The sequence below is a fragment of the Panulirus ornatus genome, chromosome 24 (genome assembly GCF_036320965.1).
Source record: "Panulirus ornatus isolate Po-2019 chromosome 24, ASM3632096v1, whole genome shotgun sequence".
NCBI lineage: Eukaryota > Metazoa > Arthropoda > Malacostraca > Decapoda > Palinuridae > Panulirus > Panulirus ornatus.
The window spans coordinates 10,035,288-10,053,992 of NC_092247.1; the positions used below are offsets into that span (position 1 = coordinate 10,035,288).

General features: G+C 39.6%; 2 protein-coding genes across 5 annotated transcripts in view; one reads left to right on the top strand and one right to left on the bottom strand.

The window, feature by feature from the left end:
* The window catches only part of LOC139757098 (dynein regulatory complex subunit 4-like), a 118,293-nt gene that overhangs the window by 15,822 nt on the left and 83,766 nt on the right, over positions 1 to 18,705 (top strand). The window lies entirely within an intron of this gene.
* LOC139757094 (cyclin-dependent kinase-like 4) overlaps positions 3,669 to 18,705 on the bottom strand; it is a 59,964-nt gene continuing 44,927 nt past the window's right edge. For all 4 annotated transcript variants that reach the window (XM_071677185.1, XM_071677182.1, XM_071677184.1 and 1 more), the window contains exons 2-8: positions 14,510 to 14,702; positions 13,276 to 13,397; positions 12,877 to 13,040; positions 12,386 to 12,583; positions 11,867 to 12,009; positions 10,650 to 10,772; positions 3,669 to 9,763 (exon numbers count right to left, since the gene is read on the bottom strand). In XM_071677185.1, the coding sequence (XP_071533286.1) occupies positions 9,617 to 9,763; positions 10,650 to 10,772; positions 11,867 to 12,009; positions 12,386 to 12,583; positions 12,877 to 13,040; positions 13,276 to 13,397; positions 14,510 to 14,677 (1,065 nt within the window). In that variant the 5' untranslated portion in view covers positions 14,678 to 14,702 and the 3' untranslated portion in view covers positions 3,669 to 9,616. The remainder of the gene's footprint in view (positions 9,764 to 10,649; positions 10,773 to 11,866; positions 12,010 to 12,385; positions 12,584 to 12,876; positions 13,041 to 13,275; positions 13,398 to 14,509; positions 14,703 to 18,705) is intronic.

The following is an 18,705-nucleotide window of genomic DNA, read 5'->3' on the forward strand; positions in this document are numbered from 1 at the left end:
TAACGAGTTTGATGTTATATCACAATACATCGCAGAAGCTCCACTCATAAAACTTTCCAGGTAACTAATGACGCCTTAAAAAGTTGACAACCAACGTAAATTCAAAACAGTTGCTTTTCCAGATGTCAGAAAGGGTAACAGAATTTTCACTGGGTAACGTAAAAGAAAATATTTAATTCCGTATTTTTCAACTCTAATGCCACTTTCTGGTTGGATTAAACGATTTTTATTCATACACACAAAGACTTTCTAATGCGCATATGTTACATCATTTTGTGTGACTACAGATACTGTCAATTAGTTTGACGTGCATATTAAAGAGAAGAACTGCATGTGTTTCTGTTCGTCTGAGATTAGATCATGGAATGTAACGATGCGCCAACGTTCATTAGAACAATTTCCACTTTACACCAGAACCAAAGAGGAGCCACTGATTCATTTGGGAAAATCTGGCGTTGCATATGATGATCCTGGCAGCCGACACGATAGCTTATAAAGGCTGAATGACTGAGTTCCGATTTAAGTCATCAAACGAAATAAAAGGTTCATAATGGTTCTATACTGTACTAGTTTCATAGCCCGCATAACATCGTGTGAAGTGGACTCGAAGCATACTGAAAGAGGAATTGGTGCAAAGGGAGTGGAAGAGGACAAAAACTGTGTTTATACCTGAGATAGATAATAGAAAAAAGATTCTAATTTACACATTAGTGTCGCTATCAAGTGTTGTCTCTAAAACCTGAAAATTAAAGCGCGAGATACTTTGGCTCTGGGAGAAAAAAGATATGTGTTAGAAACACGCAGTTGTTATCTAGCCAAGTCGTCAGCATCGGTGGGTCATATAGTGTTCTGTTGAGTAGCTTCCCTTGCTTTCTTGCGAACGATAAGATTCATACAATTATCTGTCACGGGAAGCGAAAAGGTCAGTTTAGATTGCATCAAGTTCAACAGGGTCGCAGGAGAGCTCATACCCATCGCTCTCTTGAAGTCTAAGCAAACTGCTAAGGTCTAGTGGCCCCACGACGCGACGCTACCCAGTCTCGCCGTAACCACGAGGCAATATAAAATAGTCGACCAAATAGCGTTTGACCTACGGCGCCGACTGGTCGACAAAATAACTTGTACGCTGAAAATATTCTGGACTTCTCTGACAGAAAGCGTAATGGCATGGACGAAAAAAGAAAATGATGGCTAGATTTTACATTTTTGACCTGTCAGAGGATATTTAACATTATGCCAACAGGAAATTAATAAAGAGGTTATGACCCAAGGCAGGTACGAGAGCACTGCTTCTTTGATGGATCGAAAATTACCTAATCATCAGAGTTGCCATTTTCAAATTCAACTGGACGTTGGGTGTTGCGAGAACCTCTTTGATTTATTGCTCATCACCTCCACAGATCATTGACGCAAAGAGTTTTGTCAACATATAAACTTGTGCATTTGTCAGTTAAGTTCCGAGTTAAGTTCCCTCTGCATCTTGAATACGTCTTGTATCTGTCTAAAACTAACTCGATTTCGCTGTGATGTTCGATTAGAATATCTGCGGGCCACAAGGTGTTATAAGACGGTTGCTGCATGAGTGTGAATAATGGGAATTTCTTTGGTCAGTCTTTGTAGGGTCTATTCTGTTTGTATATGTTTTGTCACTGTTGTGTTTGTTTGGGGCGGGAGCATCTGCAAGTTACTGAAGCATAAGGCAGGGGTAAGCTTTTTATTTCTACTAAAGGTTTGGTGGTGGTTAGGTTTGGAGTGACTTGGATGGACATGATCTAGTGATGTTGTAGAGAACCGAGTGTCGAGCATACTGAAGTTGGGTTGTATTGGGAGGATATGTGTTTGATACACGTTCACTGTGTCTTGCTGCAGCGTATGACCGCCAGGTACAGAGGCCTCGTTTGCTCACATCTACCTTCCACCTATTATGTTGTATAATGCACCGAATCCAGAGCTACCCGTCCACAGCCAATCACCACAGACCTTTTTTAGTCGTTTCCACGACCACTCCATATGCCACAAATAAGGACAACACGTTGTTCCCCGTGTACCACATCTCCAATTTGCGCCATCCCTCTACACACGCCTTTCACCCACCTGCTTGTTTTTTCACTCCATCCTTCTGGCAGCCACAACTCGTGTGTCATTGATTGAGCTAGATGTTAGCATTATTGATGATATGGTGTCACTATATAAACTACGTATCAACACTGTCATATAACTGTAATGTGTTCAGTCTTATTTCACCGCGTTCTTTACGTTACGTTCGCAAATTTTAAATGGGATTCTGTTTTATCTTTCACGCTTAATGGCATCTGTCTGCAGGAGTCCAAACTCTGTGCACAGCTCAGCAACAACGCGGTATATTAGAAAACAAGCTCACTTTCCTCACCGTAGCCTAGATCCTCACCGTAGCCTAGATCCTCACCGTAGCCTAGATGCCGCGAGACTTTCCGTTGACACGCTGGCATGGCTGGCTCTCCCTCGTCAGTGTTCCACTATTCCCCGATGTCACAGTTACCCAGGTCTCCCCATCACTGCCTGGCCTTCCACCGGGGACTGTTATACCACTTCCCCGCACACAGAGGCAGGGAAAGTGTGCTGGAGGAGACCTGAAAGCTTCCACCGACCCATATTTTCCCCACCGAGATGACTGGAGTGAAAGCGAGAGTCTGGCCTTCAGATGGCTGGCTACAGTGGGGTGTCGCTACACGTGTAATGTGATCAGTGTCTGTATCAATTTTGGAAGTTTTGTGAAAGTTTTGAGAAAAGTTTCTTGTATCTGAACGTCGCGCCAAAATATGATGACAGCCTGAAATGCTGAGACCCGTAAATATCACCACCGAGTGTCGTCCCCCGTGTACATAATGGACTCACCCGTAAGCACCAGACAGTCAGTCAGTCAGTCATTAACTTGTTATTTATTAGCTCTTCATTCTGGGTTAATAAAAGCACGTGATCGACCCAAGAAATTCACCTTCTTTGTACCCACAGTAATTCTACGCGTCGCAGGGAACAAAAAAATATTGATAATATATATACGTATATATTATTACATGACAGCTAGAGACTGAGTGTAAACGAATGGGGCCTTTGGTCTCTTTTCCTAGCGCTACCTCGCACACATGTGGGGGGAGGGGGTTGTTATTCCATGTGTGGCGGGGTGGCGATGGGAATGAATAACGGCAGACAGTATGAATTATGTACATGTGTATATATGTATATGTCTGTGTGTGTATATATATGTGTACATTGAGATGTATAGGTATGTATATTTGCGTGTGTGGACGTGTATGTATATACATGTGTATGTGGGTGGGTTGGGCCAATCTTTCGTCTGTTTCCTTGCGCTACCTCGCTAACGCGGGAGACAGCGACAAGGCAAAATAAATAAATTAAATAATAAATATATATATATATATATATATATATATATATATATATATATATATATATATATATATATATATATATATATGAATGACAGTATCAATAAATCGGTGTTCGTTCCACATACTTCAGAACAGAAATTAGAGTCACGAGTCGATCCCTTGCACCACTTCAGAGTACAGCACTGTAATGTATCGAGAATATTAAGTGGTCTTCTGGGAACACATTCTAAACCTGTATCAAAATCCATATAAGAGAATAGGTGGCAAGAGAAAAGCCAATAATATTGTATATTTACTTCATACACTACAGATTGGAATTATTATGCTGCTTACAACTCTAGTATATAACTGTTTTACGTACTGTTACTACACACATACACACACACACACACATACACACACACACACACACACACACACACACACACAGATACATGAAATTTTACAGAACTAGAGTAACAGGTAAGATTTGTTCTTCACACATGACTGTCAAGCCATGATGATCCCACACTTGGAACATCCCATTTCATTACTAGTCATCAAAGCACTGAACCGTATGGCTGTAAACCATTGAAACGTATGGCTGTAAACCACTGAACCGTATGGTTGTAAACCACTGAACAGTAAACAAACCATCTGGACTAACTTCCGTTATCAAGCGAAGCTAATATTTGTTTCAACCACTGTTGATTGTTCAGTGGCGTTAGTTACATTGCCACCTGAGTGTCAGTATCATTCAACTTTATCTACTCTCAAATATAATTCGGTAGAGCTTATTTCAGGTGGACAAGTTGGAAATAATTTTTTCCTCCTTTTATCGATGCCTTAAATGATTTTACAAATTTCTACTTGCTTTTCACACCATCCACTCGACCGGCTTCCAAGCACAATTTAGTGTAAATTCTCTAGAGAAGTCATAATCAAGAGACGAGTACTTGAAGACATTGACACAACTGGTCACCACACCAACTGGTAAATCAGTTAATTATAATCAGATTGCAAAGATAATTACAGTATATATTTCTTAATATCCTGTACAGTATTTCATCAGCGAACAACAAGACGACCTTGAAGAGAGAGTTTACTCTGTCTACAACTTTGCTAGAAACACGAAAGTTTTAAAGGATGTCAGATTTGTCCACAAGCCAAACTGATTACTGAATAGAGCAGTTATCATCCACGGTCTACTAGTCTCAGTTCTTCATGAGAATCACTAATACTAAATTCAATTTGATAAAACGCAGAAAACAAGCAAAGTTTGCAACACTGAAACATATACATTCCATGGATACTGGTATTGTTCTGGGAAAACCTGGACGGTGAAAAATCTTGAATGACTTTCTTAAACCTCAACTGGCAAAACGTGCAACGGCAAAATAAATAGATCCCAGACCTTCAGCAAAAGATATCTTGTAAGTCTGGAATCGCTTACAGAACCATCCATTTCAAAAGGATATAACCTTTCACAACTTCAGCACAGTCACCTAATTGCACAGTCATCTAATTAGAAAATCTAAGTCAGTCAAGTGTAAGTAGAGGATCGTATCATTAAGTCATGGGACTGAAGGAAAATATCTTGAAATCACAATAGCCATATAACTAACGTGTGGTGTGCATCATGAAAAAAAAAGCATATTCTGGTTTCAAGCAGAACTGTGCCTGATGATGACACGTAAAGACTTTATAAAACTTACAATTTCAAGTAGCAAAAACCAAAGAACAATTAGTATGCACAATATATGTGAAATTCTGCAAAAAAAAAAAAAAAAAGCATGTGTGGATGAGTTGAATTCAAAACAAAACAGAAATTGACCCAAAGTAAGAAAAATATTAAATGGAATATCTTAGGATGAAGTTCAGTGAGTATATATGGAAGATTGTGGCGTAAGTGGAAGTTGCATTATTGCACGATCTTCCGAGTGATTGAAATGCATGGTGTAACCAGAGGAATTTAGTTCTGCAAATAAACAAACCAGAAACGAAAATACTCCAGATTCCTACTTTGAGCCACTTGATGGCATCTAGTACAGTATACCTAATAAAAAGTATGACAAATTACAGATCATCACTGATTTGTTTATATGCAAAATCCTATTGGAGATTTTCTACTGAAAATCTACAGAGGATATTTACAACTGAACATGAAGCATAAAAGTTAAGCAGCAGAAGCTCTAAAAGAAAGACCGTATGTTGAAATATGGAAAGCAGGTCACTCCACAGATAGCTTAGATGTGTGGTACCTAGTACCACTGTGCCACTTCTGAAATTATGATGGAATAAAGGAAACGAATGGCAAAGGATTGAAACCTATCGTACTCTGTGAAATCATCAAAATCGACAGCATGTTAGCTTATACTTGAGGTACTAAAGTATAAAAACATGTCAACTGAAAAGTAAAGCTTTGAGATGAAAGGCAGAAAGTAGCATGGTTTCCTATGAAGAAGCTTTGCTTAGAAAAATTAGGTGAGACAAAGATGAGCTTAAATGTCTGCGAATTTCATTTGCACAAAACCCTGTACCAAACACGGAATTTTTTTTACACATACTGACAGATCACTGTGCACGCTTCTTCAGGTCGACAAGCTACAACCTTTGTAAGAACACCTGACCATTTCTTACATATACGTCATGGAAAGACTTAACATCAGCTGTATCATCTCAGCTGCTCGTTTGCTGTGCCACCAGCAAATCCTGCTTGACACATTTTTAGAAAAAAGATATTTGAGTGACTGACCATCATCCACGGAACTATCACCGTGGGAGGAATGTACTTTCTTACTCATACTTTCGTATTTTGAATACATTCACACTACAGAGTTATACAACGTATTCGATCATGGATTCTTATAACCCAATTGTATGTGAAAATAAGAATCAATGATAATTCACTGATTCTCATTTTACTCTCATGTTTTCACATATTCTTCTCTTTAGTTAATTCTCCACATTTTTGAACCCGTATATCTTGCTTGCTAGCTTACTCTGACAACCTTTTTACACAAATTCAGTTCCCATTGCAAGCAAGTGGCACCTGCTTTACATCAGAACAGATAAAGCAAGCACAACCCTTCAACAATTGTTTTGATCACTGCTAGTGGTCTATCAGCACGAAGTAAAGGGTTTGGTCAATAGACCACCAAATGCTTGACAACTCTGCATGTGCGGAACTTCAACATCTATGCGGAAAAAGAAATTAAATCTATTCAAGAATATTAGCTCCATACTCAAGTAAAGATATTCTAAATTGAATTGGTAATCTTTTTATCGTCCAGTTATATCTTATTAGGAAAACCAAATATATAATTCAGGCATAGAATCATAGATAACTAGAGGTATTAGCATTAGCAAGTAAATGAAGACACCTTAACTAGAACCTGAATAAACCTAAGATCACTTCACCCTCGACAACCACACTTGCACGTCATCCTCAACAGACGTACCTTCATTACACCACGACACTGCTGCCTTTGACCTTGACAAGTAAGTGCCAGTTCAATGACCAGGATTTGGGTGCATCTTCATTACACCCTTCAATAAACCTAAGTTCATTTTACCCTCAGCAAACACATTGCTACACCCTCAACACCATCCTTGAATGCCTAGGTTAAGGTGCTGATTACAGGAAAATAAAAGGAAGAAATATCTAATTACGCAAAATTCACAAGTAAAAGTATGTTTCCCCCTGTACTCTCATCCACCACTATATTCACTACAGAGGGAGACACCACCAAAGGCGTCTTCACTACACCGCTGAAGATACGTTTACTACACCACAAAGACATCTTCACTACACCACCAAAGACATCTTCAATACACCCTTGATAAACCTGAATTCACTTCACCCTTGACAAACCCTTCTAATACACGTTCGACAACAATTGCCTTTCAACTTACCCACAAGGGTAAAGTCAAACGCCAGGGTTAAGATGCTGAATAAATGGAAAGAAAATGAAAAATAATGAAAATCGGTAAAAAGTTTTTTTTTTCTCTTAGGCGGAGGGAAGCGTGGAGAAAAACGAATGATCAATGAATATACATAATCACACATACATTTATGTATGTTTATGTATATATGAATAGATGTATAAGTAGACAGATAGATGCATTCACAGATAAAATGAGAATGTGAGTAGATCAATAAACGAAATGTAAAATTTCCTTGCGGACATAGAGATGGAGTGACGGTAGATACGAGATCCCTATCAAAGACAGAGTAGCACTTGACGCCCAGTATTGTATCACAAACACATCTCAAAAAAGGTAAAAATTAAATGTTGTACAACGAAGGGTAGCAAACTGAATATAGTCCAGGACAGGCAAAATGTTAGAATAATGAGACAGCTTGGAAATAAGAATAAGCATAAGCATTAACCCCATAGAATATGCTTCGCATATTCTGATCAGTGGAATTACCAAGGCAGGACCTGAGCACAGTAGATACATGTCATGCAGAATGACGGTTTTTCTGCTGTATTACTGCCATAGCATTAAGGAAATGGAAGTATGAACTGCACAAATTTGTCCAAAATCTATGTGTCAGCGAATCATGACTGTGTCCAGGAAGAAAGTAGACTGTCCTGTAAATTCATCACTTTAAAGAACTATTTGATATTTACAAGAGAACCCTTTTGCCCCCATATTTTCTGCAGCACTAAACATTGTGAAGCTACTATATTACTTTCACTCTCTATCAGAATGATAACATTTATAGGTAGACATTTTTTTGTTATTATATACAAAGTTTATCATCTAACTTAACATTTTGGCCATTAATGATATTGTATGAACGTATTCCACTTGTAAAAATAAATTTTGCATTCGATCGTTTGTCATTTTTGCACTTTGATTTGGATTTATGTCATATCCGCCGTTTAGTTTATCGGCTTGCCTCCCTCCCCGAACATTCTTACTTTTGATTATCGTATGGATGTATCCTGCTAGCACAGATGCCCAGTAGAAAGGTTTGTCTGCATGAAGTATACATGGTGTCTGAAAAGTCTGGACTCACAGGCAGAATTCAGTATTTACAGATCAGATTGCAAGACATGACACACACATCCTTACTAAAAAGTCTTCTTAGCTCATGGGCCTGGGTTTGAGCACATGTCATGCAATCTGAACGACTAATGAAATAAAGGTAAATGGTAAAGTCTACTTTTGAGTGCAGACCTTTGAAACACCTTGACAGTCATCCTTTAAAACCCACCTCCAACCAGACCTTGATTATCCATGATAACACATTCTAAGACTTAGCTTGCATGCTATTTCCAATTAGTAATTGTAGAAGGGAATACAAGCAGTATAATAAGCTTCATGTATGATAACTTTAGTAATCTCAACTTTTGAAAAACAAATATCGTCAGTTATTTGAAGACTATATGTTCACACTGGTGAGAGGTAGAGTTACACATTTTAGAATGATGCCCTACATTTTCAAACTTTCTCTTTAATTTTCACCATGTGAAACTTAAATACACTGAGCTATTAATTGTTACTTTGTAGAATTTCTCTACCATCACTGCTAGGTAATGTCCCTTGGTGTCAACTATTTAATAGCATTTCTGTAAATAAAGCCATAGAAAACTATAAGTAGGTTACTCTTCAAAAGTACGGTTTGATGTATAATTATATATGCATCGAAGTATATGAAATGAGAGAAAGTAGTTTAGGTACAGGCAATTCCTAAGCTATGAGAAGCGATAACGCCCTCAGATCACAGACTTGGATGGTAATATGTACAGAAATGATGATAATAATCAGAATCATCTATAAGAACGTATTATCAACTAATGGTAGTTAGCAAATGGTACATTTTTAGCAGTTTCTAGTGTTGAAGCTATGTTGAATATCCTTTTGATATATTCTTCAAACTATTACCATAAAAACAAGCAGTTTGTCTAATGTATGGTAGCATTTTGCTTATGGACAAACAATACTGGATAATTGTCTATAGGCCTTGCTGACCTTGTACAAGTCTTCCTCACAAATGCATGACGTACAGTTTAAGACGAGTTGTATTTCCGGTAGAGGATGGCATAGAGATCAGCCTTGTCCAGCACAGGGGGCGGCTGCCGAGAGCCTGCAGGAGGGCTCATGGTTGACTTTAAGCCACCCAGAGGACCTGCGCCATTAGCAGTAATCTTCGAGGCATGATCTGGAGGTGGAGTAGGTGAGGGTACTACGTGAGGTGGTAAGACTGGAGGCCGGTAAAGCCCAAGGCCATTCTGTCAGATAGTAGGGAGGTGATCAAAGTTGCGGGAGCCACGGTGCAGGGGATGACGAATGTCAGGGGAGGAAGTGGTCGATACAGATCCTCCACCCACGGGCGTGCTGGCCAACTGTGGCAGCAACATTGACCCAGACACATTTGGATTCTGCAACATAACCAACACGTTAGTCATCTTTGTTCATTTGAAAATGATTTTCATATAAGTCCTAGATATATGATCAAATTATGTAAAATATGGGAGAGTTACTCTCTTTAAATAACATTATAAAACTAAAGATTGCTCTCATCCCTGTTAAACGTTTGCATCATACAAAGAAGAGCAAGTGATATCAAAGGTTGCTCGAAACTTACGCAAGTTTTACAGTTGCCCCAGCAGTAACACAGAGAGAGAGAGAGAGAGCTGTTACATCAATACTATATGAACCACTGTATTTGTATTAAACTACCACAACAATTAAAGAACCAACAAAGAAAAAGTATAGTTACTAAAACAATAAAAACATAAAACTTCCACATAAGATTATAAAACATTAAACCAAAGTTTATGTAACAACAGTAATCATTATTCTTTAAGTGAGGAGCAAATGCAAATGTTGTATCAAAATGTTGGATACCATCACTTTCTTTAACCTCCAACTTCAGGATGATTTTTCTCCGAGTTTCCATATCATTCCGTTCAGTTTTCCAATTATTTTGTATACTAGATAATTTAATCCACTGGTGTAAGACTGGTGATAGACCAGAGTCAGTGGCCAACGGTCTTCCTCTTTCAAAGTCATCAGAGATCCAATGGAAAAACGAACACAAACCCACACACAGCCTTCATCAAGCTGCAGTAACTGAAAGACGAATCCTTCAGATATCTTGACTGACACTTGTTTACAAGCAAATCATTGTAACCTTGGAAACTGTAGCTTTATAACATCTTAAAGTCATGGAAAATATGTTGTTGACGAGACCTCATTGATGCTGTTGATAACATGGATCAGAGAAATCAGTTAAATGCTTCAAGTCGATTATCTTATATTTACCTTTAATCTATCGTGTTCCAGTTGGTCTTCCTCTGGTATCTTATATGAAAAACCTTTAAAATAGTCATGTACCAATAACTGGTCACAGGTCCATCTCCTGTCTGGGTCACGATCTATGCATCTCTGAAAAGATCAAAGTATCACTAATGCATTGTGAGGAAAACATCATGATAGACTTCAGTTCTTATCAGGATTGTAAAATATTTTCAAAAGACGAATTAAACTTTCCCTATCTTTAGTGAGACAAGATTTGGAAAAGAAATATATAGAGAAATTAATATGAAAGTTCCTCATTTTCAACAAAAATACAAAGAGGTACAAACGAGATAGAATGCGGCCTGGTAAAAAAAAAAAATCCTTACCTAGCTAAGAGTAATATATGTAGGACTGGCAGAACAGTAATTGTGTGTGTAATTAGGCTTGAATTTTTTGAAAGATATTTTTATGAAAATGAGCATAAGAAGGAGGAATTTAGGTTGAATAGGGAGACTGGATCACATAGTTAGCTGGAAGGGGAGACGGTATAACTTTTTCTGAAAGTTTCGTATCCAGACTTATACGACTTCAAAACACACACACACACACACACACACACACACACACACACACACACATGTATAAGGGAAAACAGACAGCGTACAACCAGCTGGGCCTTGACCAGAGGAGATCAGGGTACAAAGCTTCGTGCCGTAAGGGTAGAGGCAAACACTTCACCCTGGGAAATGCTTATGTTTACAGAGTGGAAAATAGTGCCAGTCGTGGATTTGAAATCAAGTATTTGTCACGTTTCTACGGTGTTACCTTTAGGTATTCTTATTAAAAGCGTTTTACATGTTAACAATCCGGCTGAGGAGGCGACCAAAACTGAACACAATAATCAAGATAAGAATGAAGTAGTAATTTGTTCAGATATATATGGATAGGATTCTGATAAGTGAATTCGAGTATCATTTTCATAAACCTGAGAATTTTGTTCGTCTTTTTTGTACGCAATGTTTATTTGGCTTTAGGTCATGAGAGTTTATAAGGATCCCATAAATATAGAAGTAGATATTCATAATCAGATTAATGTTAAATGGAAAGGTACAGTCTTTAGTTCAGTCACAATCACCAAACAGAGCTAAACCTGTGTGATATGTATGTGTTAATATACATATTTTTTCTGATTTTTGCCACATTCTAATCACAACCATCAACAACAACATATGGTAAACTACCTTGAGGAAGTCCATCCCTTCCCGAGAGAATGATTTGGGCATTTTGGTCTCGATGGGATCCACAGTATCAGGCTCTGGTATATTCAAGCCTCGGAAGAATTCATTGTCTTTAAATATCCGCATGTGGTCCGGCAGCAGATCCCCTGAAGCAGAGAAAATATCACTGTTTATAACTGAGGTATTTTGTATTCAGAGTTTGACACCAGATCTCCGGTACATGGATCGTTGTTGAATTCTGATGTTATTGCGTTAATGACCATTAAGTCTTCACCTTATAATCTCTCAGAAGAAGAAGAAACAACTTATCATTCCAGAAAATACGATCTGTTGGCTTTGCGACAAATCCGATTGTATAGGTTTAGTGAATACGGTGTCACAGTCAGTTAGCAATAATTGTCTCGTATACCTTGCAGAAATAAGGAGTTAATACAAGAGTATATGTTCATTTAAAGATGCATAAATTCCCAACAGATATATAACCTCACATGATTAATACAGAGAGAACAACAAAGGAAGTACCTAAGGTTTTTCTGATCAAGTACAACTGATCAACGTCAGACTTGCCCGGCCACAGAGCCTCGCCTTTGACCAGCTCTGCGAGAACACATCCAATGGCCCACACGTCCACTGGTGTACCGTACTGTGTGTCCCCAACCAAAAGCTCTGGGGCGCGGTACCATCTTGTGGCCACGTAGTCTGTCAGGTTATCTCCAGGACCTTTGAACAGAAAAGAAATAAACTTAGGTTACGATCACAAGTAGTAGTGGTCGTAAGAGTAGTGGTGACAGTAGCAGCAGCAGTAGTAGTAATAAGTAGTAGTAACAGTAGTAGTAGCAGCACTTCCCTCTAAAAGATTGATATTTCCTTTACTCGCACATATAGGCAACATGCAGGAAGGGTATCATATGTGAATGAACATTCATGACAAATAACTAACTATCGAGAGACAACTTGAGGAAATACATTACTTTTTCATGCACCTTCCTTATGACACACAACAAAATACTTACTCAACATTCTGGCGAAGCCAAAGTCGCAGAGTTTGACCACTCCACTCTTGGTAAGCAAGATATTCTCTGGCTTGACGTCCCTGTGTATGCAGTTATGTTTGTGGCAGTAACCGATGGCTTGCACCAGCTGGTATATGATCTTTTTCACTTTCTCATCTGGCAATCTAAGAGAAAAAAAGTATGTTAGTATGAAATTTTAATCCAACGAGTATCTTAGCTATAATGAAATGAACACCAATTACGTGTCTAATTTAAGTATAGGATCACTGTGTTGGTGCTGGATACAGAGAGAGAGAGAGAGAGAGAGAGAGAGAGAGAGAGAGAGAGAGAGAGAGAGAGAGAGAGAGGAATGTACAAGAGGTAGTAAAGATAAGTATTTGTAACGTCAGTGACACTGACCCTTTTGGGTTACTCTCCAGCTCGTTCAGAAGGGTGCGATCACAGAACTCAAAGACGAGGTGTAGTTTCCTCTTCCGTCTGAATACTTCGATAAGATTTATCAGGTTTGGATGATGCAGTTGCTGAAAGACGAGAAACGTCATTAATCACCAAAAAATTATTTTACTTAGTATTTCCCTCGTTTGTGTTCTACGGAACAAAAGAATCAATTTGATATACGATCAAATTCATTTGGTAATATGGAGAGACTTGATGGAAGAGTTTACAGAATACCCTGAGCAGTGGTAGCTGAGTCTTACTCGGTAATGAACAAATGCTTGGAAAGATTCCAAAACTTTGATAATGACGACACACGTTTGGAAACTAGAGTTTCATGGATCATATTGTTTTGTTTCAAATTATCTTCAGTGACATCAAATGTTCATCGTATTCCAGGTATAAATTGATCATAACTATCAGACTGTTTACTGAACCATTTTCTTTTCATCTTTTAATGATTGCAATTTAGTATTACTGCAATATGTACATAAACATTACCAGGGTCAATGGTCTATTGGTATGCAGTAATTGCTATGCAGTAAAATCAATAAGTGCATCTTGACACATGATGCAGGAGCTCTACATTCTACCAGGGAATTTTCAGCCAACACCTAAGCTTCTACAATTAAGGACTTGTATTAATAGAATAGAAAAAGAAATAGAAGAAATAAGAAATCTATTGAGTAATTTTGGTATCGATTGATTAAAAATTTAAAGCTTTTTAGTGGCTTCTTGTGTGGGAATGGTGGCTGGGCACTATTCCACATATTCTAACAAGTCCTTCCTACGTTAGTGGACTCCCAAAACCCGTCCCTTCAGCCAACAGAGAACACATCCAGCCATCTGGACTAAGGTGACCTGCAGGAACTAAGCACAGTTGATGCACAACACATAAGCGGGTTTAACAAGTACGAAAATCGTAGTACAACCTACATGGCAGGTAGTTCCTTTATCTGTCCTGTTACTAAGAAACCAGGCCTCCTAGCTTATGACAAGTGGCTTATAACAAGTAGCTCCTCGGTTATGACAAGTGGTTCCTTAACTTAAAACAAGTTTACCCTTTTCCCATGACAGACTGCGCGGACTTCAGCCATGACTGACTATCGAAGTAAATCATCTGCCTTGAATCAGTGATCCACTGCCACCTTGCCATCCCCCATACCTGACCCAGTGGTACCTTAGGGATGGGCCTTACCTTCAGCATGCGTATCTCCCTGAGGGCAATTTTTTTGATGAGTGGATCATCCTCGGATTCAACGAACTTCTTGATGGCCACCAAGTTTCCCGTTTCGCGGTTTCGACACTTGTAGACGACGCCGTACGAACCCTCGCCGATCTTGCTCAGCTTCTCGTACTTCTCCATCAGGCGCGAGGACACCCGGGTTCTCCTGAAATGCCGAGCCTAATGTCAACTCCACTACTACACAGGATCCAAGATGGTAGATAATGGTGGTGGAAATCGAAACTGTTAAACGCTTGACACAGTAGATAGTATTTGTTTCTATACATAGTAGCGTACGACATACCTTTCCTTATTGGAGATTAGGTTGACGTTGATCGAGTCTATTCCTGTACGACTTGATTTGTCAAATGACAGATCAGGATATATGTATCATACACCATACATATAGGATACGTCTGGTTCATGCCATACATATAGGATACGTCTGGTTCATGCCATACACAGGACAACTGTTCCTCCACCACAGCAACGGTGACTTCCATGGCCACAACACTTACCATAACCATAGTATCATCGTGACGACCGCAGCTACCATGAATGGTACGTATCTACCATGAGGACAGTAATCCCATTACGACTGTACGTATCTACCATGACTGACGGTACTTACCATGACAGAGGTACCTGCCATGTCCATGGTATCTAGATTTACTAATTCACAAAAGTATCAGTGCGTTATGAATATTACTCTTTTCAGTTATGAAGCTCAACCGTACTTCAGATCTAACTTAATACAAATGCAGATCTTCCTTTGTGTGGAAAAGTAATCCCTCAGTTTTGATTCACCAGTTCTGAGGGTGTCCTGAACGAGACGTGACCCAGATTCACCAGTGATGTACAAGGTCGACATGTCGGCCTCCGCACCATCGTTTCTATACAAAAGCAACGAACCAAAGTTCACGTGAATGGAGATTTTGATGTATCTGAACAGAATTCGATCTGTGTACTAGCTTATGTGGTTAGGGTTAGGCGCTCGCCCTCCACCCCCCTGCTCTACATTCTTCCATATGCACACAACAGGAGAATACCCTCTGAATATTTGAGATGTATGTCATGGATTCTGGCCTACTGACCACCATCGATCGACGACCATGAAATCCAAGAGCAGTCGATTCCCTGCTGACCGACTCCCGATGTTCAAAGATGTATCGTCGTCAGATTCTCTCTTCACTTGTCACATAATGTGAGGGCTGAACCAGACAGACTTCACAGATCATAACAATGATTGAATCAATTCCTCCATATTTTCTTAGCGCCACTTGATCTACGGTTTGGTCCAAGTATAGCAAGATGACGTAGATATGATCCAAAGTGCAATACACTGTAATAATTTCGTTTGCTTACATATGGAGTCACTCAGAGTTGCTGGAAAGATTCCAGAGAATTGCAACAAAGAGCGCTGGTATGTCGCAAAATCACGCACGCTTTAAGACGAGTCAGCCGTCCTTGACTGGTGAGGACGGTTGCGTATGCGTTACTCATCATTAGTACTTGTTAACTATTCAGCCCTTCCAAAACCTCATGTCTTAATCTGTACTCACTACGGCCCCACCTCGTAGATGAGACCTTAATGTCTACTTACGCCTTCTGTCTTAGCGAGGTAACCTCAGGAACAACTGACTATTCCACTGTGCATCTTTCGTTACGGAAATAATACGTAGAGCAAGTTATACATCGACCAGTACAGGAAAATGATTAATGATATAAAGGAATATAAAGGAATCCAAACAGCATCAGACCGTGGAGTTCTCTCGAGAGTGTTTGTGATAGTGGAAGATAACAGCCACACTGATGTGTGTGGTACATTTCCCATTCTATCCTTGTCTCATTTCAAGAAGGACGTACAAAATAAACACAGTCTTCAAGGTGGGACGCACCAGTGAATTTAAAGAGGAGGATGATTTTTCTAGGCTTAAAGTAGAGAGCCCTTCCTACGAATCCAAGAATTTTGTTTCCTCTTTTTAATGCTTCTGTGCATTGAACCCTCGCCCCTTACTAAGTCACCTGAGACAACAGGTCAATTTACCACACCGTCTGAACTATGATTATGATCTTTACACATACTTTGTGGGGCAAAAAAATTACATTGACCGAAGTTGCTTCCACTTTCATTCACACAAGTGAAAAGTATAATATGATACAAAGGAAGATCAAGAGCAGAGAACTTGTGCAACGTGAGAACAGTTACGTATTTCCATGGAAATATTTTGCGGTCATGAGGATCAGGATCGTCAAACGTAATAGGAAAGACAGAAACAGAGCATCCAGGACACAGCGACTTACTGTTGGCTGGGGAGGCGGAGGTGGATGGGTTCCCAGAATGACCGGCACCACAGGTCGATAATGGGAAGGGAAGCCAGAGGGAGACCGAAGGGAGGGAGGGAAAGGGAGATCGAGGGGAGGGAGATCTCTCAATATAAAATTACAGTGTCACACCTCACCCACGTCACGTGGGTCGCCGTTGCTTCTCATTAAGTCATTGCCATTTTGTTTGATGATAATATACTGGCGAACTTCTACGAAGTCTGGTCCAGTTATGTTCACTTGGGGACGTGACCTTGAGTAGGTCAGCCATAAGACCGAGCACATGCGTGAAGGGATGGAGTCACTGGCGCGACTTCCATCACCACCTTTGGCAGGGCGACGCAACAACTGTTTACCACTACCGTTTCAGAAGCATTGATGATAAATGTCCCTGACTGTAGCGACGTAATAATGTTTGCTGTCTAAAGTAGTTCTGGGTAGGTGTGGTATGGCTGATAACTGGTAATATGTCGCAAAACAGGATCAGTGGCGTTCTTTGTTGCAGGGGAAGACAGACGGTGTAGAATAAGTCTAAAGCAATGTTGGGAACGGTAACACAACCTTGGGAACTTTTGATATTCACCTCCAGGTTTGGGTGAGTGCAGGTAAAGCTGTGATTATCTCTTTCTGGACTGTTGACTGGGAGGACGAGAGTTGGGGTTTGAAGACCTAGGGAGAGAAGTGTAGGACGGGCTTTTGGAAATGTTGACTGAAAGGACAGATTCTGGAGTTGAAGACTGGAAGGAATATGTTAGAGGGGGGTTGGAAGTATAGTGATCCAGAGGAAGTCATAAATATGAATGTAGAATATAGAAATATACACATTTCTTGTGAAAGTAAAGATTTTTAAGCACTAATCATGTGAGCCGTAATACTTGCATTCTTCTTATTTTCATTCACCATATATTTAGATACATATTTAATACGATTACATCAAATTTTGATCTGGCTAAAGTGAATCTTTCGAGTCAGATAATTCAGTCTCTCTTAGATCATTAAACTTAACATGGAACTCCACATCATGCTCAACTTACCGAAAGGATGCAAGATGATGCAGTTGCCAGAAGCAATATGCGACACATCTTCAATGCAAACTTTGTAGAATTCATCGCCTAACTTGAAGACTATGATTTTACTCAAAAGACGAAATGGTTTCAAATCCTTCTATCCTGGGCCACTACGTAGCTAGTCCCTACTCTCGGCACTCATTACTATGAGCAACATACGTCACAAAGTGGCCATTCTTGAGTGTGTAGAAATCTTAGAGAAATGTCTGATATCAGTAACTTAAAATGTCTTAATGTGGCCAGAAACAACTCAGTCCATCTGTTGGTTATTCTGTTTTCCTACTCGACTTCAGAGTTTCAGTCAATTACTGTCATCTGTTTACGTCCTCCGAATGATCAAGCGTAATAGACGCACGCACGGCGGTTTAGTTTTGAATCAGTTCATGACCACAGATTTAACAGACGAACTATTTTGAGATAATTTTTGAGCCAGCTGTCAAGACACAGAGAACGGCCTATCTAAGGGACTTTTAGATGAAAGATAACTGTAATTGAACCGATTCATTTATGCATTTGTAGAATTGTTCTTCCTGAGACTAACTAATGGACGATCTTCTGTAGGTTTGGAAATCTTTTTGGCTTTATATGAAAGCTCAGAATACCCAGGCTGCTCGGTAGCTCTCAAGAGACACAAACACACGGGGTTGTCTCTCTGGTGCACGATTAGAGCCGCAACATTAAACTGATGCGCCTTTAATAACAGTGAATAAAAGAGGAACCAAACGATGAGGTTCGCCATCAAAACGGCCGACATCTGGGGAGCCTAATTGCGGCCTT